Source organism: Diceros bicornis, chromosome 3 (assembly GCF_020826845.1).
Source record: "Diceros bicornis minor isolate mBicDic1 chromosome 3, mDicBic1.mat.cur, whole genome shotgun sequence".
NCBI classification, from domain to species: Eukaryota; Metazoa; Chordata; class Mammalia; order Perissodactyla; family Rhinocerotidae; genus Diceros; species Diceros bicornis.
Window position 1 is genome coordinate 8,241,669 of NC_080742.1, and position 23,123 is coordinate 8,264,791.

The window sequence follows — 23,123 nt, forward strand, 5'->3', positions numbered from 1 at the left end:
TTGAAACTACTGCTATTTGAAAAACATCAGAAAATAACATGAATCATGTCTAAAATGGTAGTGTAAATTAAAATTTGTTTCATTTACAGAAGTTGGTATATTAGGTCCCTGCCCTCCATTTTTGAGCACCCATCAGTGGCACAGAATGGTGTGTGCCTGTCTGTACTATAAAAATATCCTTAAAGGAGAAGCTACTTAGCTCCTTTGATTCCATGTCAGAGCAGAGTACACAAGGTTTATTGTAATAGAACTCTGGAAACTCAGACTCAACCATGAGACAGACTGAATTCAGAATTCTCTCCTTGCTTTTCTTCTGCCCTCTGCTGGAAGTTTTTTCCTTGGAACTAGAGCAGGAGACAAAGGGAGTCCAGGGTCCAGCGGCCTCAGCTCCCTCCGGTAACTGAAAGCACACTGACCACAACAGAAAGGATGAGTTGCAGTGAGTTTGGATTTTGGTTGGAAATGAAACAAGACTTTATTAAGAATTTTCTAAAGAAGTTAATGTTTTATTTAAAAAGTAGGTACGGTCCATGTGTATTAATTCTAATACATTTTCAGTATGCCTCAAACATTTTTTCTTTCTCTGACTTCCAGTGAATTTTTGGTATTGTTTTATTGTTTCATTCCAGCTGTTCCCCTAAATTATCCTGATTGTGAAAATAAGAGAATGGATTTTCATCCCCATATGTATTAACATTATGAAAATAATTCACATGTTCCATGCAGAATAATTGTGAAGTAGAAATAATCAGTATAAAATCTTGTCACCCATTTCTAGAATTAATTATGATTACTTTGTAGTGTATCTTTCAGATTTTTATATATGGATACACATTCATCTTTTATTTAAAGGTTATCATATTTAATGCTGTTTTGCAATCTGCTTTTTTATTTCATATGCCCTGAACATCTTTTTATGTTAGCGAATGTACATGTATAAAATCATTTAAAAGTGAATACATCCTCTTGAGTTGTCTAGCTCTGCCACATTTTACTGAATCATTCTCCAGTTGATAGTTCATTTCTGGCTGTTATAAATAGCTTTACATACATCTTTATTCGTCTGATCATCATTTCTTAGCATAAATTTCTAGACGTGGACTTCCTGAGGTCATTTTTAAATCCTTGAGTCCATAGTGCCACAGGATCCTTTAGAAAGATGGTGGGACTACTGGTCAACAGTTTGAGTGTGCCCCACACACACACACTCTCCCCCCCCCCCCCCCCCGTGTCTGACCTTATCATTTTGGTTCATCTTTGTCAGTTCTTTCTTTTTCCTTCATCTGTCAATTCTAGGACCACTGCTGTACTGTTTTGAGTGTTAATTTTATAAAATATTTTACTGTCTGGCAGGGCAAATCCACATCCCCGTGTCAAAAAAAATGCTTAATTAAAAAAAAATTCCTGTTATCTTCACGTTGTTTCAAATGAATTTATAGCATTTTGAAAGTTCTAGAAATAATCCCTTTGGGATTTTCTTTGGGCTTGCGTTAAGATCATAGGTTAGCTTAATGAAGCTGAAGCTCTTCAGTGAGAATTTTGAGTCTTATTAGCCAGGAACATAATGTGTCTTTCCATTTATTCAGTTCATCCCTCAGTAAAGTTGTTTTTGTCGTGCGGCTAGTTCATGCACATCTGTTTGTGTGCATTAACTTCCAGAGCTATGACTCTCCCTTGTTGATAACTGTGATTGTGTCCTCTCACACTTAGGTTTTCAGGACTCATATCTCATTATCAAAGTGCTCTGGTTGTGTTTTGATTTCCTCTTTTACTCAAGGATAGAGTATTTTTTTATTTCAGTTTTTTGTTTTTCTTATCATTTGTTATTAATTTCTTAATGTTGGTGTCACTTGAGAATGATAAGAAGGATTGTTGTGTGTGAGAAAGATTAGCCCTGAGCTAACATCTGATGCCAATGCTCCTCTTTTTTTTGCTGAGGAAGATTGGCCCTGGGCTAACATCCCTGCCCATCTTCCTCTACTTTATATGGGACGCTGCTACAGCATGGCTTGACAAGCAGTGAGTTGTTGCGCACCTGGGATCCAAACCTGTGAACCCCGGGCCGCCGAAGCGGAGTGCACGAACTTAACTCCTATGCCACTGGGCTGGCCCCAAGAAGGATTTTTTTTTAATTATTGTTATTTTTAATTTTTTTTTTTATTGAGGTAACATTGGTTTATAACATTATATAAATTTCAGGTGAATTTTTTTTATTGAGGCTACATTGGTTTATAACATTATATAAATTTCAGGTGTACATCATTATATTTTGACTCCTGTGTAGACTGTATCATGTTCATCACACATAGTCTAATTGCCATCCGTCACCATACACATGTGCCTGTTTACCCCTTTCACTCTCCCCCCTCCCCTTTTCCCCTCTGGTAACCACTAATCTTTTCTCTGTATCTATGTGTTTGGTGGTGGTGGTGGTGGTGGTTGTTTTGTCTTCCACATATGAGTGAGATCATATGTGGAATGATTTGTCTTTCTCCATCTGACTTATTTCACTTAGCATAATACCCTCAAGGTCCGTCCATGGGGTCACAAATGGCAAGAATTCATCTTTTTTAGTGGCTGAATAGTATTCCTTTGTGTATATATATATATATATATATACCACATCTTCTTTATGAAGGATTATTTTTAAAGTTCTTCTTGTTTTTTGGAATATCTCATTCATGTGGAGTCAGGATTGGGAAATTTCTCTTATTCCTGGATAAGACCTATCAGTTTCAAATACTAAAGTTTTCCATATTGCTGGTGTTTTTTCTTATTTGCTCGTATTGACTGGGAAAAGTCTATATTCAGTATTCAGAGTTGAAGTTGCTGTGAATTTGTCATAGATTTTGAGAGAACTTGGCCAGATCTTTTATTCTGGACAATGGTGGGAGAAGGAAGTTATATGCTTTGTTTTTGCCTGAATTGGAACACCGATGTCTTTTGGGAAAATGGCTACCAAAGAATATAATCAGTGGTGCAGCCCGAAAGCGCTGTATTTTTTTTTTAAAGCCTGCTTTCTGTATTTACTAAAGCAGTTTCAAGTTGGTACGGTACCGCCCGCCTCATGTAACTGGTGCAACTGCCCTTGGTGGGTGCCCTCCTGTTGCCGCCACACCTGCTTTCCTTCCAGACTGTGTCGCCAGTGTCTGCGGGAGTGGCTGTTCAGGTGTCAGCTGCCAGTGCTGACCGAAGCCTGTGTGTCCCTGCATGAGCGTTTCCCTGTGACTCCCCTCGCTCCTCCAGCTCACATCACACTGAGCGTGGGGGGTATCTACGCTAGATACCATAACCCAACCAACTACTTCCCAGACGGGTTTTTTCTTGTAGGGAGCTGAATCATAGCCTTCACTGGGGGCTTATTTCTATCATATTTTACAGATTTTTTAATTTAAAATTTGGAGCATATTTAATTTTTCTAACACAGGTGCAGATTGTTCCCCTTTTAATACTGCATTGGTCGTTTCTGGGTGGGAATTGGTGAGGGGGAGGCTCCACTGCACTTTGCTCTGGCCATGCAGCCACCCACGCCTTCCACCAGGTGGTTACGGAGCACTCCCTGGGACCAGCCCACTCCTCACATCACCTCCACCTGGTCCAAGCCACAGACAGAAGATAGACATTTTGATCTTAACGATTCATCGCATTCAACATAATTTTTTTGCTACCTGTCTTTAGTGGAGTATGTAGCAGGAGATATATTCTCAGGCTTTCTCCTCCTTTTCCAAATTTCAAACCTATCCTGTCACAAAATACTAAACACATTCAGTGACCTCCTTGCCTCCATTCTCTGTGTGATGGCCAAGGGAGAGGCCAGATCACAGACAGAGGCCGTAGCTAAGGGTCTCTAACCGGGTGGGAGGCATGGTGGTGGTGATTTCTTACTCAGGACCTGGGCTGGGAGGGGACGAGATGGGTTAGAAGGTCTTTGAGAGTGTAGAGGATGTCCTGTATCTGTCTAATGGGACGACAGGGCTCCATATGTTCAGTAAAAGCCCTGCCTCCAATCTCCGTGATGGACCATGTGAGGCCATCTTTCTTTTGCATGGATAATAGAGAACTTCAAACGTTTATGGCATTTTAAAGGGACCCTACTTTGCTTATTTGTAAAGATGGACACTTGTTTAAACTTGGGGTTTTATGTGTGTATGTGTGTGTGCCTCTTCTGACTTATAGGAGGCTGACTGTTGAGAAAGATATATAAAAAATACAGGTAAAATGTGAATTTACTCTCTTTCTCCTATTACCTGTTTTCCCCCCTCTTTTGGGGTGAGAAGGGACACAAAATATACTAAGGTACACTGAAATTGACTCCAATGATAGGAATTTTAAAAATTCTGTTTTGGAATCTGTCATCAGCATTTGCTTTTGAAGGTAAACATATTTCAGGATTACATGTCTAAAGTTATATATTGTAAGTTATATATTATGTAAATTATATATTGTATATATTAAGTTATATTGTATAAATGTCTTAAAGGATTTAAATTGGATATATCAAGAAAAAATATTTTGTTGTATCCTTAATAATGCATGAATTACTAGAACTACGTCTTCACCAGTCTCAGGGTTTTGACCAGTTAAATTTGGTAAAAAAATCTATCCAGCAAATTTTTTTATTATAGATTATTCCCTTTAAAATAAAGACCCTAGCTACCATGAACTTTTTAAAGAAGTTTAATCCTAAAGCAAATTTCTCATTTTATGACGTGAATTACTGCTCAAACGTCATTGTTAAATTATTTTTCTTGGGTTAAAGAAAAACAGACTGCTCTAACTATTGCAGTTTAATCTGTAACTAATATCTTACTCTCAGGGAAAAAAATGATAAGTTTTTCATTTCTCAGTTTACAAAATAAATTAATTCCTGAGTAATCATTTGAAGAACTTTCTGTGATACAAATCTTTTGACTGACTAATATGCATTATTCTCCATGAATTTTGGTATTTTGGTGCCATCTTGTGGCTTGACTTTGTAGTAACTTCAACACTCAAATAGATTTTAAACAACGTCCTGGGCAGGATAAGCTGTAGTGGAAATTCTTTCAAAATGCAAATCATATGCTACTATAAGTCAACATAAAAAGTGTTGAGAATAACTTTTTTGTTATTTGGTCAATGGAGAGTCAAGAGTAGTAAGTAAGCAATCTAATGTATACGTCTCAGTTTCTAAAATTCTGTTTCCATGATATTTGTCCCTAGTTGCTGCTGTTTGAACGGTCTTGGATGAGCAGATGGAAGTCTTCTGTTCTGCACGAAGGGGAAGGGAACATAAGGAGTGTGAAGTGGAGAGGCCATCTGATTGCTTGGGCCAATAATATGGTAAAAGCACATCTCCATCTTCCTACTGCTTCTTCAGAGCAGAAGAGCGGTCAGACTGAGAGGGCTGTAACAAAGGGAAAAGATGCCACTTACTGCGGTGGTCATTTCTAAAAGATACAAATGGCGATTGGTATCAGACCTGGAAGGTTAAAGAAATTAGATTGCTTTTGGCTTTCATGATAGAGTAATTCCCAACATCTTCTGGACTCTATTTTAGAGTAAGAAACCTGAGGCATGGAGAATAGCCAGGAAAATGAAAAGGCATCTTAATAATTGAAGGGCTGCATTGGGAATGTGGTCTTGAAAATACCATTTGCCTATTAGCCAAGGGCAAGTAACAGTTGATATGAAACAAGTGCAGGATATTGCTGATTTCTTTTTCACTCCCAGTATAATTACAGACAGAAAATAGGCCTGCCTTTAAAAAAGTAGATCATATTTTTTGGTGCTGGACTACTTAAAGTTTACTCAGTATGAGTTAGGGCGAGTAGAAAGCTTAAAAATTACCTTTTTGACATCTGGCATATCTTTTGGAATTTCAAGGTGTTATTTAGTAAATTAGCTCTATTCAGTTGTAAATAGTAGAAATCTCCCGGACTCTGCCTTGCTGTTCAGGCCTTTTCTTACTTCTCCTGGGTCGCAGTAAAGGTAAACAAACCTGTGGCCCCTTGGTTTATTGTTAGTTACTGCTTGCTTGATGTTTCCATTTGAGTACTTTAAAATGTCAGTAGTTTTCTTTTCATAGTGGTTTTTCAGATTCAAAACATTTCTAAAAAACAAACTCCATTTATGCAGTGGAACAATACAATTAGAAATGTTACTTGTCTGTCATTTTGGAAATACAGTTGTTGATATCTGTACATTTCACATTTGTGTTGTATTTGAGTCACGGATGCCATCCACTAATAAAATCTCTTTTGTCCAGAAAGGAGGAGAGAGGTTTTCTTCTGTTTGGGGCTCTCACAGAGTTTGTGTGGAGTAGGAGCGTTTTCCCTTGCATGGCTCCCAGCAGGGCTCAATAAACACAGTCAGTGTTTTGCAGTGCTTGTTACCGGTGATGTGTAGCAGTGGCTGTTAATAAATTTTCCTTTACTTTCCTCCTCTTGAGTGGAAGATGCTTAATGCTATTTTATTTTCCAGGGTGTGAAGATTTTTGACATCATCTCAAAGCAGAGAATCACCAATGTGCCCCGGGATGATATAAGTCTTCGCCCAGATATGTATCCCTGCAGCCTCTGCTGGAAGGACAGTGTGACACTCATTATTGGCTGGGGGACTTCTGTCAAGGTGGTTTTCTCTGTCTTTATAATAAGTCTATGTTGTTATGGATCCACTGAGGATGATCCAAAGAATATGAGTTCTTTTTTTTCTTCTTTTTTTGTGAGGAAGATCAGCCCTGAGCTAACATCCGATGCCAAGCCTCCTCTTTGTCTTTTTGCTGAGGAAGACTGGCCCTGGGCTCACATCTGTGCCCATCCTCTTCTACTTTATATGGGACGCCGCCACAGCGTGGCTCAACAAGCGGTGCATCAGTGTGCACCTGGGATCCGAACCTGCGAACCCCAGGCCGCCGAAGCAGAGCGCGCGCACTTAACCGCTATGCCACTGGGCCGGCCCCCGAATATGAGTTCTTGAATGGCTTCTCACAACCAAAATATTTTCACCTGAATATTATCGTCATGTGATAATCACTTAATGCTCAAATTCATTCATATGCATGATTTTTAAGATATAGTCTTTCTTTTCCATGCCAGGCAAAACAAATCGTGAACTTTTCTATGTTCAGAATGGTCCTGCCTTTTTTATCCTTTTTAAATTTCCCATAGCCCAGTTGGCTGTAGCTATTTATAGAACATGTGGTTAGTTTTGTTGGTTTGTCAGGTTTTCCTTTCTTTATTGTTCTTTCCATTTCCCTTAGCTTTGACCCATAGCTTCTTCATTCGAGTTGATGATGGAAAAAGGTTAAAACTAAATCATCCTGCTTGCTTGGTAATAGTTTGAAATAGAATAAAGGCCCAGACTTATTATCTGTAAGATTTGGGACTATTTTGTGGCATATAATTGTCTGCCCTTTATGTGCCTGAGTACATGAAATTTAGCTATTCTGCAAAAGGCGGCCCAAAGCTCACTCACATTTATTTCATGCCTGCCAGTGCTTGTCTTTTACTAGATACTTCAGAGCCGGAAGTTGTTTGCTTCCCTTTAAAAATATATAGCTTAATCTAAACAAAATAAACTAAAAATTAGCTGAGGTAAAAATGGTATGAGAAAGTATCCCAGCAATAGTCTAATGCAAGAGCTCAGGGTTTCGAGTCAGACAGACTTGAGGTCAATTCCAGCTTCTCCATTTACTTCCTGTGTGACCCTCTCTAAGCCTTACTCTCCTCATCTGCAGAAGAGGACTACTAATCATTCTCACATCTAAGTTTTGGGGAGGATTAAATGAGGTAATGCATATAAAGAGCTTAGCATAGGATCTGACATATTGTGAGTGCCTAATAAATATCAGATGTCACTGTTATGCCATAAAATTCTAAAAAAGTCATGAAGGAGACATGGCTATTTAAAATTTACTCTTCTCTGGAAAAGAAAGCATAAAAATTATTAATGCAATGATTGCTGTTACCTTCTGGCCCTTACTTTGATGTGTTTCAGGTTCTCTTTTCTTTCTTTCTTAATTGAACATGGAGTAATTCTTTTCATGTGTTAAATGAACACAGCCTGATTCACATTGAGGGTAACAGGAAGGAAGTTGTGCCCAGTAGTCTAGGATGAAAAAAGTGATCCCCCAGTCTTCCTATCCCATGTGTGCAGTTACTCATCTGATAAACTTATACTCTAGATATTTTAAAAATTCCTTAAATGGACCAGGCAGCTTTTTTTCTTTATTTTAAAGTTGTGATTTTCTTTTCTTTTGGTGAAGCACAAGGAAAATTAGCCTGGAGGGACACATAAAAAGTTCATTGATTGGCTACCAGATATGCTTTCTCTATTAGGCAGAATAATGGCCCCCAAAGACAGCAGGTCCTAATTCTGGCAACTTGTAAAGGTTTCTTTATATGGCAAAAGAAGTAATTAATTAAGAACCTTCAGATGGGGAGTTTATCCTGCATTGTCTGGGTGGGCGCTATGTGCCGCCACACGTGTGCTTATTAAGAGAGAGTGCTACCAAAAAAGAGGAGAAGGCACTGTGGTAATCTGTTACAGCAGCCACAGGAAACTAGTACACTTGCCCTGTGCCCAAATTACAGTCCAACTCAAAAAATTTTTCATGTCAAATGTTTCATTTTATTGGAGATTCCTCTTCTTCAGACTCAATTAGTAATACGTTGAGCACTTCATCTCAGTTCAGAATCTTACTGTGTTCCATTGAAGGAAGAGAAGACAGGACATAATTTTTCTTCTCATAAAGAGAACAATCTTGTTGGAGAGAAAGAGCCGCAAGTTGTGTACAATTAGAGCTAACCATTTCATTCATTCATTCATTCATTTGCTTGACAAATACTTACCGAGTTCCTGCGATGTGCCAGGCAAAGTTCTGGTGTTGCAGATACATACATAAATGGATGAATTTCCTCCCTGGGAAAATCTACATTATAGTGAGTGAAGATAGACAAAACAAACAAGCAAGTAAATATACCATGCTGAGGGTGGTAAATACCAAAGAGAACAATTAAACAGAATAATGGGGCAAGGGGTAGGAGGGTGGGTGCCATTTAATATAGGGCGGTCCGGGGAAGACATCTCCCATGACTAACATGTCCTCTGGGCAGAGATCTGGAGGGAGGAGGCTGTGCAGCTGTCGGGGAGGGGGTGTCAGCAGAAGGAGTAGCCAGTACAAAATCCTTGAGGCAGGAGTATGATTAATCTGTCTTTGAGAAACGTAAAGAAAGCCATTATTGGCAGAGAGGATGGAGCAGTGTGCAGAAGAGGGATAGAAGAGAGAGGGGAGAGGGGAAAATATGAATGTGGGCCTGTTGTGGTGGAGCAGATCATGTAGGCGCTCAAAGGCCTTTGTGAAGTCTTTAGCTTTTAGTTTGAGTGAGATATGAAGCCAGCAGATGGTTTTGGGCGGTGGAGTTAGTTAAAAGATCTAACTTGGATTTTAAAAGGATCTCTGGTTGCTGTGTGGAGCGAAGGGTCAGGAAAGAGGAGAGACTGGATGGGAGGCTACTGCAATAACCTCAGTAAAAAATAATGCTGTCTTGCATCAGCCTAGTGGAGCTGGTGAGGAATGATTGGATTCTGGATATATTTTGAGGGTAGACCCTATGGTATTTGTTGATGGTTGGGTGTAGGGTGTAAGAAAAGAGAGAAGTCAATAGTGACTTTTTCTACTTGAGGAACCAGAAAACGAAGCTACCTTTTACTGAAATGGAAAAGAGTGCTGATGGAGCATGTTTAGAGGGAAAAAGAAGTTGTTTTTGTGTGTATCCACTTGAGATGCCTGTTAGACACATAAGTGGAGAAGTGGAGGAGACAGTTGGATGAAGCAAATTAGTGTTCATGGGGAAGAACCTACCTGTTGATATAAAGGGCTCTTGAAATCATTGATCTGCTCTTACCCAAGATGTGAGCTCAGGGTAGCACTTAGCTGTCATCTGCACCTGCTGCTACCCATCTGTGAGACAGGTGCTGGGATAAGAACTCAGACACAGAACTGAGGGCGGGGACAGTGGAGCCGTGGCCCAGCTGCCAGTAGTGCCATGTGTCCTTGTCTTCAGAGAGGTGGTGGCATGGCCAGAGAGACACAGTTCAGCCTTGGCCTGAGTTCACTTATTCTAGGAAGCCTTCCTTTACTGCCAGTAGATGCCCGTGCTCTGTACTTCCCCATCACACTTGAGTAAAATGCCCTATTTAATTGTGTCTCCCCCACTGCACCATAATCTTCCAAGAAAAGAGCTGTATCTGTTTTACAAAGCCCGTAACTCAGACCAGCCCAGTAGTTGCTCAAAAGGGCTAGTTAATATTATATTTGTATATATATTCATACTTTTTTTTATTATGCTTCAAACCATTTGAAACATTATTCCATGACTCATGTACTTTTATCAGCACATTAAAACAGTCGTTCATTTGGCATGGTGGAGCATACTTGTTAGACAATTTAGTAGTTTCCTTAGAAAGTGTGGACAGAAGAGTGGATAACAGATAAAATCGAAAGTCTAATGAAAAGAGAAGGAAATTGGGGAAAATTGGAGAAGTGGACAGGAAATTATCTGAAGTGAACAGGAGACAAATGACAAAAAAGAGTCAAGGGAGGAAGTAGCTGGTCGCTTCTAAGTAAATGCTTATACCTCCACAGTCGCGGGTTCAAGTCCTGTGTTAGAGAAGGCAAGTCCTCTCACGTATTCATTGCATTGCTGGACAGCAATTTGAATGAGTGTATTAAACAAACAAACAAAACCTTGTAAAAGTTCACATACCCATTGGTCTACCAATTATATCTCTAGGAATTTGTCCTAAGGAAACAAAAGTCCAAAATTTTTATAGACAAGTGTGTTGATTACACTCTTGCTTGCATTAGAGCAAAAAACTAAATGTCTAAAAGGGGGTCGATTAAATACGTTATAGTACACTCATGCAATGAGATACTATAGAGACATTAAAGATTTGTGTGGTGGAAGAATATTTAAATAATATACTAAGTCATTTGTGGTAAATTGTTAGGTTAATAAAAGTAGCTTCCAGAAAAAATAAGCTTGTTAATAGTGTTTACTTTGTGCTGGGACAACAGATAATATTTGTTTTTTCCCCTTTAGTTTTTGTGTATTTTAGAATTTTCCATACTGTAGCTGTACTCGGGGTATCAGCTGTAAAATAACAGTAAATACCGTCTCTAAGCAAAAGGAAAACAGCGTGACCCCTGCTGAAAGTTGTGTAGGATCCGTCCTTCACTTCAGGCTCAGTCTTAGCTGGATGGAGGAACTTATGTGAATTTTTGTTGTCTGTTACTACGAAATAGAATGTATTCGCTTTAGAAAATACAGCAAAAGAGATAGAAAATATCCATAGTCTTACCACCCTAAAACAATCATTGTTAACAACCATGTGTTTGTGGTGTGTGTGTGAGAATGATAGATAAATAACGTACACATCAATTTGTATCCAAACTGTATACATACAACTTAAAATAGGGGTTGGCAAACTTCTTCTGTAAAGAGCTAGTGGTAAATATTTTACACTTTGCAGGCTATATACTGTTTCTGCTAAATATTTCTCTCTCTTTTTTTCTATTATTTTGTTTTTGTTTTTTCCTTTTCTTTCTTCCCTTACTCTTTCCCTTTCCCCTTTCCCACCTTTAAAAATGTAAAAACTACCCTAAGTTTACAGCATAAAACACATGGCCAGATTATAGTTTGTCAACCCCTGATTTAAATAATATGATACAGGGGCTGGCCCCGTGGCTTAGCGGTTAAGTGCGCGTGCTCCGCTACTGGCGGCCTGGGTTCGGATCCCGGGCGTGCACCGACGTACCGCTTGTCCGGCCACGCTGAGGCCGCATCCCACATACAGCAACTGGAGGGATGTGCAACTGTGACATGCAACTGTCTGCTGGGACTTTGGGGAAAAAAAAAGGAGGAGGATTGGCAATAGATGTTGGCTCAGGGCCAATCTTCCTCAGCAAAAAGAGGAGGATTGGCATGGATGTTAGCTCAGGGCTGATCTTCCTCACACACAAAAAAATAATAATAATATGATACATTGATTTTAATATCCTCGAGAGAAGAAGAGCAGGTGCTACTTCTGCAAAGTATTATTTAGCAGCAGTGAAATAAATTACTAATATGTAATCAGAAACACAAGACCTAGTGTGAGTGTTGCCTAGATTGACTATTGGGCATTTTTGGTTGTATACTTCTGCCAGATAAAGTTCTTTATCTGGACGATGATAGAAGTAGTCCTTAAGTAGAGTTGCGGAGAATGGGTCATTGGAAACACGTTAAAATTATATTATAGTTTTCTTTCTTTCTTTGCCCTTGAATAAGACTTTATGGAGGAATAATGTTGGAGAATATAAGTAATGGTTGCTATATGTCATTGAAATTAATTTCTATCGTTTGAGTCATAGGGTAGGTTATGTGCACTCCATCTTCAGAGCTACATGGCTGATTTAACAAAAGTATCACATATTGAATGAAATGTTATAAACAGTTTTCCATCAAATGACTAAAATAACCTGTGAATTTGTTTTCTAGATATGCTCAGTGAAGGAACGGCATGCCAGTGAAATGAGGGACTTGCCAAGTCGATACGTTGAAATAGGTATGCCTTCTGTGCTGTGTAAACAAACCTTCAAAAGAGAATCTATTTGATTAAGGGGAAAGCTAAGGCCATGCTCTTCTTCAGGGCTCATCACTTGGGTCCTCGATGAAATAGGTCAAGCAGCATTTGTTTTCAATTTTGAAACTTCACTATAGAGACCCTTTTTTCTAACTGTGTTTCCAATTTTTATACAATAATTTTGTAGTTGGCTTTGAAGTTGAATAACCATGGGTTTGAGTTCTGGTCCTCTTATTTACTACTTGAACTTTGAACAAATTTCTACATGCCTCAGTATTCTCATCTATGAAATATGAAAAAGAATACCTGTCCCATAGGTTGTTTGTAAGAATTCCAAGAGTTCATACATGCACAGCTCACAGCACCTTGTCCTGTACCGTCTAAATATTAATTTTCATCATCACTGGTCTGGTCCAAACTGCCATAATCTTGTATCTGATCAGTGAAACAGCCTTCTAACTGGTTTATCTCTTTCCACCAGGAATTACTGGAATCTGGTCCCCCCTCTGCAGTCAAAATACAAATCAGAGCATGTCACCATCCTTCCTTGTTCCTAGGATGACGATGAGACTCCTTACCATGGGCCACAGGGATCCATGGTGGCCCTCACCTGCCTTTCTAGCTTCAGCCCATCACAAGCTTCTCCTTGGTCTCTGTGCTACAGCCACTCTGGCCTTCTTTACCTCTCTATGTCTAGAATGTTCTTATTGCCTCTTTTCACTTCATTGCCCCTTAATCACACCTCAGCTCGAGTGTTGCTTTCCTGGGAAAGCCTGCTAGACCTCCCTAACTAGGTCTAATCCTCCCAGCAGAGGCATTTGTAATACTCCCACTTCTAGCACTTGTTTCAGTTGCATTGATGGTCTGATTATTCAGTGCATTTCTGTCTCTTCCACCAGACTGTAACCTCCTCAAGAGCACACACTGGGTCTGTCTTTGCTCAATGTTTGTATCTCAGGGACCTGGCACCATGCCTGGCACATAGTCGGTGGTAAAAAATACTGTGTCAAAAGAATAGTAACTCTGGGAAACAAGTGTTCAGGAGAAGGATGCCAGGGTTGATATACCATTACCTTTATAACTTAGTGTAAAGTTATTCAGACAGAAAGGATGAAAATTGACTGACTTTTGTCAATTAAACAGGTATAGTAAAAGCTACCTTTGTATTATTTAGAACTGAGCAATAGGAGACAGAGTTGTGTGGCAAAAAAAGTTTTGCCATATTATAAGTCAGCTGAAAAATTCATTTACCCATTTGGATGGTGGATGGGGAATATAACTTTGATGGGTCATTATAACAAGGTGAAGCTGAGATGAATCATTTGCACGTGACTATATTTCTAAAAACAGAGAAAGACGTATATTACACACATGGCTATACAGTTACAACATTTAAATCTGGGATATTTTGTACATGAAGTCAGAAGTTGATAGTGGGGTTTTAACTTTTTGCCTTAGAAGGATAAATAAATACATAGATAAGTAAATACATATTGCTCAGAGTGTGGACAAAAAAGGTATATGCAGAATATAATGGTACTGAGAAAAACTGAGGAACAAGGTAATAGAGAAGAATGATAACTTGAAGATAAGGATAATTATTTCAGTATCTCTCTCTTCTTTCCTGCTACCCTCTTGCCTCCTAGAAAACAAACCTCTGAACATCTCAATGCATAGTGTCCTGAGGGTTAAGTATTAGAATATTTTAAATAGAGATGAGTTAAAAAAAAAAAAAAAAGCAAAATCTCTGGGAATTTTTAAGGATGTAAAAATTGCCAGGGAGGCATAAAAACGTAGCAATTGTCCTCTACTCTCCTTAGATGATATTTATTGTTCACGACGTCCTAGCTATGGGGCATTGCACTGTGTGCATTACCTGCATCCTTTCCCTTCACTCTCATAGCAGCCCTTTGAAGGCAGGTAGTATACTTCTCCTTCTATAGATGAAGAAAATTGGGGTTCAGGGAGGTAGATAACTTGTCCAAGATCTTGCTACCATGGCGTTAAAGTGGATAGAATCTAACTCTGCAGAGCCACCAGAAGCCCCCATGGAGGCAAGGCAGTTTGCCAAATTCCTGTCTGATCTTGATTAGGTTACTTCACCTTGCTGAGCTAGGCTTTTCTCACCTGTAAAATGGATGTGATATACCTTTCTGGATGGTAGCGAGAATTAGGTGTGGCATAAGTAATGCCTGTAACACGGTACTTGGCACGTGTGGATGCTCACTGAATCATAGTGGTTCTTGTCACCGCGTACACTTCTGTCCCAGCTCTGTGACTGCTAATAGCTGGCCCAGTGGTGGCCCTAGAGCTCAGGGATCACATTATTAAGGTGTAGTTCATCTGTACTACAATTTACGTGAAATAGACCATGTGTGGCTACTAACTATCACATTACTGACATTTTACTACTATGGTTAGTGGTTAAGTACCATTTTTCCCCTCTTGAGAGCAAACTTTTAAGAATATAAACCATTTCCACAGCAGGAGGCAAAGTGGTTTAGATAAGAGTCCTTGACTAGGATAAAGGAAAAGAGAAATATTAGGAGGTCTGGATTACAATTAGCTTTAGCCCTGAACAGTGTGAGCCACTCTTCTTTAGTAAATGAGGTGAAAACGGCATGAAGATTAAAGAAATATCTGTGGCTGTACATCTTGGAAGCCAAATGTTAATAACTCTTCGTTATATGTCAAAATCTTAAGAACACCACAAAAGTTATTGCTCTCATAGGATATTAATTTATTCTTTAAATGAAAAATAATAATGATGATAAAGATTAAGCTCACTGGCCAATCACCAACCCATGAAGACATTCGCTGTACATAGGGCTTTTTGGATGTCATTTCTTCTGCCAGATTACATTGTTAAAAGTAGATTGTGGTTTATGCCTGCTGTACTTATTTTAATTTGGATCTCTGTGTTCTCACAGGACTTCCTAACCTTCTGGCATTTTTCACCAGACTCTTCCATGGTCTTTATGGAATGGCAGTTAGAGAGCTGATATTATGTTGTTAGGAAATGAAGCCAATATCTGTGTCTCGTTTTCTGGGCGTCTACTGCCAGGAGCAGATGACTTACATGCAAGGAATTAATGATTGACTTCCTAGTCTTGATTTCATATGGAAGTTTTTTTCAAAAAAAATAAATAAAGAGAAAAGGAATCGATGTAAAATGACAGAGAGGCCAGGAAGAAAGAAAGAGAGGAGAAAAGAAGGGACATCTTTTTCACTTTGATTAAATAGTATCAGTATCTTCAGTTGATCGTATGCTATGGCTCCTAGAATTTAGCACAGCGTTCTGTTTTCAGACTCTTGATTGATTGAGAAGACAATGACCTGGAAATGGAAGATCTGTTTGCGTGGTGGAGGAGAGCTGTGAGATAAACATTTTTCTTAGATCTAAGTGTCTCTCTCCATCTACCTGTTATTATTCTGACACAGACATGCAGGTTTCAGAAGGGGAACAGCTCTCTGTGCACATGAGTGACGTGGTTCATCTCGTAGTGTAAGGCTCAGCAGGAATCATGCCAGCTCTGGCATCATTCAAGTTGTTTTTGCTTAAGGATCTAGCTATGTATGATTTTCTGTTCTGTTATGATTCAGTTTGACTGACTATAATCTATTCGTTCTTCTATTCTACATTGAATATTTTCCCAACATTTTATTATGAAAAATTTAAAACACAAAAAAGTAAGGAATTTTAGAGTGAGTACCTATATACTCACCTCCTAGATTCTGCAATTAAGATTTTGCTGTATTTGCATTATTACATATCTGCTCCTCTGTCCATTCCTCCTCAAAGTGAGAACTCTTTCCCACTCAGTGCTAGAGACACAAATGTTTGTTGTTGGGAGTGGAATTAATAAATTTTCTCCATAATAAGTAGTGGTAAGAAATATAGAGCACCTGAAGTAACAAATATATTTTATTTCTTTTATAACAACCACCACCAGGTACATGCTAAATACATTACAAACAGAATTTTATTTAGTATTCACAGTGATCCCAATGGGTGGGGGCTGTTATCCTATTTTGTAAGTGGAGAAGCTGAGGTTCAGAGGGGTAAAGTAACCTGCTCAAGATGATTACAATCATAGGCAAAGAAGGCAACATTTGAACTCAGATATGCCTGCTCTCAGAGCTGTTCCTCATAACCGCTGTGCCATACCTTCTTCCCATGCATTCCTCCCCTAACACCTGGTCCTCATTTGCAGCCAGAGGAACTGTTGAGAATGACCGAGACTTGCTCCAGACATTCACGTAAAAACCGTATGGTAGAAATTCTCTAGAATCCAAAGACCCCTTCTAATGTACCAGTGATGTCTGCTCACTTGTTCTTCAAATAGGCAGATGAAATGGAAATAATGCAGTAGATTTGCTTTTCTTTTTGTTTCAGAGAAATATCTCATATGGAAAAGTAAAAATTGTATATGTACTTGTTTTATCCTGGGATTGACAGTTCTTCATTATTTCTCCTCTAAATTGTTAGGGAATCTCTATAACATAGTTGCCTTGGATGGCTATCAGAATTGTTTCTAAGGGAAGGGAACCAAATCCAGACTGTGATGTAATTCTTTCAACCCTTGGAAAAAGAAAAAAAGCTCTCATTTGCTCTTTTTAAGTGTTTGACTTCAGTTGATGCATCCAGGTAGTTTTGGGGTTTGGTTTTGGTCTCTAAAATTATTTACTTTTAAATTTTATTTTATTGTGGTAAGAGCAGTTGACATGAGATCTACCGTCTTAACAAATTTTTAAGTGTACAAATAGTATAGTAGTGTGCTACATACAAATATTTCGGTCAAGGATGGACTGCATATTCAACAATGGTCCCGTAAGATTAAATGGAGCTGAAGAATTCCTGTCTCCTAGTGACCTCTTAACATCACAGCTCGGTGTGGATGAGGGTGACATTGGGGAGCTCCTTGAGGTGGTTCCTGGGGCATTAACCAATGAGGAGTTGTTGGAACTGGACGAGAATGCATAACTGAAGAAGAGGCAAGAGAACAGGAAACTGCAGGAGAAGAAAAAGAAGAACCTTGAAGAAAAGTCACAGTGAAGGGATTAGCAGAAGCTTTTGCAGACCTCAACAAGCTCCTTAAAAAGATTGAAAACATGGACTCCGACACTGAAAGGTTTTTTCATTAATAGAGAGGAATCTTTATGACACGTTGTCTGCTTACAAGTAAACCTATGATGAAAAAAGAAACAAACCAAGCAAACCACCGTGGACATATTTCTGAACAGAGTGACACTTCCTCAAGAAGAAGAACCTCAGGCTGGTCCTTCAGGAGACATTCCAGAAGACGGCATTGTTATCATGGGAGATGACAGCTCCATGTGTGTTATTGCCCCTGAAGACCTTCTAGTGGGACAAGATGTGGAGGTGGAAGACAGTGATACTGATGATCCTGACCCTGTGTAGGCCTAGACTGCTGTGTGTGTGTTTGTCTTAGTTTTTAACAAAAAAGTTTAAAAAGTTAAAAAAAATTTTTTTAACCAACAAAAGCTTATAAAATAAGAGTATAAAGAAAATATTTTTGTACAGCTGTTCAATGTGTTTGTGTTTTAAGCTAAGTGTTATTACAAAAGAGTCAAAAAGTTAAAATTTAAAAGTTTATAAAGTAAAAAAATTATGATAAGCTATGGTTAATTTTATTATTGAAGAAAGAAAAATATTTTTTTACAAATTTAGTATAGCCTAAGTGTACAGTGTTTGTAAAGTCTACAGTAATGTGTAGTGATGTCCTAGGCCTTCACATTCACTCACCACTCACTTTCTGACTCCCCCCGAGCAACGTCCAGTCCTGCAGGCTCCATTCATGTAAGTGCCCTATACAGGAGTACCGTTTGTTATCTTTTATACCATATTTTTACTGTACCTTTTCTATGTTTTGATAGATACACAAATACCATTGTGTTACAGTTACCTACAGTATTCAGTACAGTAACATGCTGTACAGGTTTGTAGCCTAGGAGCAATAGGCTATACCATAGAGCCTAGGTGTGTAGTAGGCTGTACCACCTAGGTTTGTGTAAGTACACTCTATGATGTTTGCACAGCAACGAAATCGCCTAATGATGCATTTCTCAGTACGTATTCCTGTTAAGTGACACATGACCATATTGTTAACTATAGGTGCAGTGTTGTACAGCAGATCTCCAGGGCTTACTCATCTTGCTTAACTGAAACTTTATGCCTGTTGATTAGCAGCTCCCCGTTTCCCCTCCCCCCAGCCCTTGGCAATCACCATTCTACCCTGATTCTATGACTTTGACTATTTTAGACGCCTCATATAGGTGGAATCATGCAGCGTTTGTCGTTCTATGACTGGCTTATTTCACTTAGCGTAATGTCCTCAAGGTTCATTCATATTGTTGCATATTGCAGAATTTCCTTCTTTAAGGTTGAATGGTATTCCATTGCATGTACATACCACATTTTCTTTATCCATTGCTCTGTCGATGGACGTTAGGTTGTTTCCACATCTTCGCTGTTGTAAATAGTGTTGCAGTGCATGTGGCAGTGCTAATGTCTCTTCAAGATTTTGATTTCAATTCTTTTGGATAAATACCCAGAAGTGGAATTGCTAGATCATATGTTAGCTCTAATTTTAATTTTTTTGAGGCACCTCCATACTGTTTTCCATAGCGGCTGCATCATTTTGCATTCCCACCAACAGTGTGTGAGGGTTCTCTTTTCTCCACATCCTAACACTTGTCTTTTCTTTTTTTGATAAAAGCCTGTTTAGCACTTAAAATCTAACTATTTGTTTGAACCTTTTGACCCAGCAGGTCCTTGCTCGTTACCTTTTCTGTCGTCTAAGCAGTGTGTTGTGAGCTGCTCACTAATCCTTCCTCATCAGTACTGCCTCAGGCATGCTGAAGTTTAGTAGATGAGACAGTCACAGCAGCTGAGCTCTGTCATGTCACACAGCGGTGTGCTGAATATTCATTAGAAAATATGCAATTAAATTGTAGACTAAACTTGTTTTAAATAGTTTCCAACTTATGTGTACTATTGGTTCTTGGTTTGAATGTTTTTGTTAGTTTGTCCTTTAGCGATTCTCTTCTGTTTCACTCACAAATATTAGGTCTTCTCCATAACTTGCTGATGTAAACCATTGTAAACTCACTTTTACTTTAATGCATCTGCTTCATAGCACAGTGCTGAAGATGCTGAAGTGTGATTTCTAAATGTATTTTCTTAGATCAGTGGTCATGCTGACAAAGTGTCCAAACCTATTGAAAAGTCTGTGTACATTAAATCCACTTGATTATGAAATACTAATATCTGGCTAAGGGGTCAGATTTTCTTGGGAACGAGGCACTATCATAAAGGGATCTCAAATTCAAGAAAAGGGCTGAGGCACCCTGGCTGCCTGCAGCAGAACTACCAGAGAGTTGTCAAGCCCTGAACTTCCGTTCCTGCTAACCATAGTACACTTTTAACCTGAGCATCTCTATCGTCTGGTTTATGTTTTTTAGTATGACTCATGTCTGGGAAAAGTAAGACTTCAAATTCCTACTTCTGCTGCCTTCTGCTTAAGTGACTTCAGTCAAGTTACTTAACATCACTGAGCTTCAGTGCCTTCTAAAAGAGGTATAGGGGTATTATGGTGAAAACAGATAATGTATGTAAGATATTTAGCATACTGCCTCTCAGCGTAGTAATGCTTGTTAAATGGGAGCTATTTTTAATATTACTATTATATCTAGTTACTCAGTGAGAGAGAAAAAGTGATTTCTTTTAACAATCAGAAGACTAAAATATTGTGTTCTATAAAGTCAATTGAAAGAGAATTGAAGGAAAAATAAAAACACGGATTTACTGAATCATTCTGAAGAGATTAATATATTTCAGAGCTATATTTCTTGGTAAAATGTATCTATAAACCTATATATGATAGAAGTACAAGTAATAATCAAGAATATTGATTTACATCCCATTTGCAACAACATGGATGGGGCTGGAGCGTATTATGTTAAGTGAAATAAGCCAGAAAGAGAAAGACAAACACTGTATGATCTCACTCATATGTGGAATATAAACCAACATGGACAGAGAAAACTGTATTGTGGTTACCAGGGGCAAGGGGGGTGAGAGGTGGGCACAAGGGGTGAAGGGAGTCATATATATGGTGATGGACAAACAAAAATGTACAACCCAAAATTTCACAAGGTTAAAAACTATTAAAACATCAATTTTAAAAAATTTAAAAAAAAAAGAATATTGATTTAAATACCATCTCTTATAGGTCTGAATACACTGATATTAAGTGAGATAATCTAGTTGTGAATTATTTGGGGGATGGTCTTTTTATTCAAACCTAAATAAAATTTTAATTTTTATCCTTTACGATCTAATATACATTAGTTTTTTTTAAATCTTTTTTTAGTGAAATTTTATATAATGACTATTTGATGAAATGTTTTCTCTCATGTTGTAAATACCATTCCCACCTTTAAGGGGATTAGAGTCATGATTATTGCCACTGTGTCCACCCCCATCCCCACCCCTCCAGAATTTAATTTTCCTGCTTTGTACTATTTCTTGCTTTACACCTATTCCCATTTTTGCATAGCATGTGGTATTTTAATTATTTCTTTAGATATCTAGATTCACAATCTCTTTTAGAGACAGACTTCGTCATCTTGATGCTTCTAGAAAAGGGTCTTATGCCTAATTGGTGCTCAGTAGTTCTTGAGTGAATTAAGTTGTTGGTAACCCTCAGAGATGTAATACCCAAGGTACAAGAAAGCTCTCTTGTTAATTTTTATTTCTGTCACGTGGTCATCATTCTGACTCTGATAGTGTGTGTGCTGTTGATGGCCCAACAGTGTTTATGTATTTGTGACTGTAATCCTGACCCCATTGCCTGGCTAATATAGAGTTGGTGTATAACACTGATATGTTAACATTTTGTGCTTGGAGGATTCTAGGAAGATGGTGATAATGGCAACATAATTTTTCAATCTGCCTGAGTCCTTACATAAAAAAGGAACAACTAGATCATACAACCAAAAACCCATAGACAACATTTACAGCAAAACTGAGTGACAAGGTAGCCCTAAGAACCCCAAGATACAAGTGGATGGGAAAAACCACCTATGGCTACAAGACCCGCTGTGGTATCAGTGGCTGTGAGAGAAAGCAGAGGGGAATAAGGAGGTGTCTAGCGGGCTTGAGACCAGGAGAACTCCAAAACAGCTGGCAGATGTTCCCTGGGAAAGACCGGGCCCTCTCTGAGAAGAGTTAGGTAGAGGGGCTGGGCTCAGGCAGCACAGCAGCCCCTGTGAACTCACAGTTGAGCAGCCAGGGCTTCCTGCCAGGGCCAGGCTCACTAGAGGAGAATAAAACCTGACCAAGATAGGGACAATAGAAACAAAGGAAAGGGAAGGTCCAGAGAAAGGTGAGGAGGGGCCAGAGCCAGGAAGTCTCAGAAAACAAGGGACCAGAGTTTGAACACCAAATGAAAACTACAGAAGAGGGGAGCTCTGTGAGGTTAGAAGAGTTATTCCAGTGCCTACCTCCTTCTAAAGAGATTGGTGACAGTGTTTTCACCTAAAAACAAGCACCTGAAAAGTACCGGGGTCAAATCCAATGCTAAGGGTTAAGACAAAGTGAAAAGGAGAAGAGTAACATCCTTGGCAGTGAAAGCACACCGTAAAGACACGCCCACAAGACAGACGGCAACTGTAATTTACTATTTCAGAATAAACTACAAGACGTTTTTTACAGTGATGCAGGGCATGAAAGAACAACAAAAATCAGAATTAAAAAATGTCAAATGAGGTGACAGAACTCAGGAAATATTTATAAATAAAAGATTATTTCAGAAATGAAAATTAACCTAGAAGGAACACAAGAGCAAGGAGACACAGACAATGCTGTAAGAGAAATAGAAGGGGAAAGGAGGACTGTTTTAAAAATCACAAAGCAATAGGGAAAAAAAGATTTACAATTAAGTGAGAAATACTGAAGACTGGCAAAGATGATTCAACCTACAAATAAGAGTCCCTGAAGAAAAAAACAAAGCAAAACAAAGGAATGGAACAAATACAAAAACAATAATTCAAGAAAAATTTCCTGAAACTCCAAAAGAACAAAGCTTGAAACTATAAATTAAAATAGTACACTGTGTATCTGATAATAGTGACCCATGATGAGCTGTTAAGTGCTTGAAATGTGGCAAGTGTGGATAGAGATGTGCAACAAGTAGGATTCCAAAGACTTAGTATGAAAATAAAAAGTAAATTATCTCTTTAATAACTTTTTATGTTGTTGCATATTGAAATGATAATATTTTGGATATGTTGTGTTAAATAAAATATATTTTTAAAATTTCACCTCTTTTTACTCTTTAATGTGGCTACTAGAAAATTTATAATTCCATAGTTACACTGTGTTTGTGGGTTGCATTATTATTCTGTTGGACAGCACTAATCATGAACTCTAGCCTCCCTTCTGGATCAGGGCAATGTACAGAATCTTCTTCATTCTGGGTCCAAAAAATCTC

At 38.6% G+C, this 23,123-nt stretch overlaps 1 protein-coding gene across 2 annotated transcripts in view; it reads left to right on the forward strand.

The window, feature by feature from the left end:
- VPS41 (VPS41 subunit of HOPS complex) overlaps positions 1-23,123 on the forward strand; it is a 171,599-nt gene that overhangs the window by 93,428 nt on the left and 55,048 nt on the right. The window contains exons 8-10 of one of the 2 annotated variants that reach the window (XM_058570676.1): positions 5,203-5,322; positions 6,463-6,609; positions 12,522-12,588. In XM_058570676.1, the coding sequence (XP_058426659.1) occupies positions 5,203-5,322; positions 6,463-6,609; positions 12,522-12,588 (334 nt within the window). The remainder of the gene's footprint in view (positions 1-5,202; positions 5,323-6,462; positions 6,610-12,521; positions 12,589-23,123) is intronic. The other variant, XM_058570683.1, reaches the window with a different exon arrangement.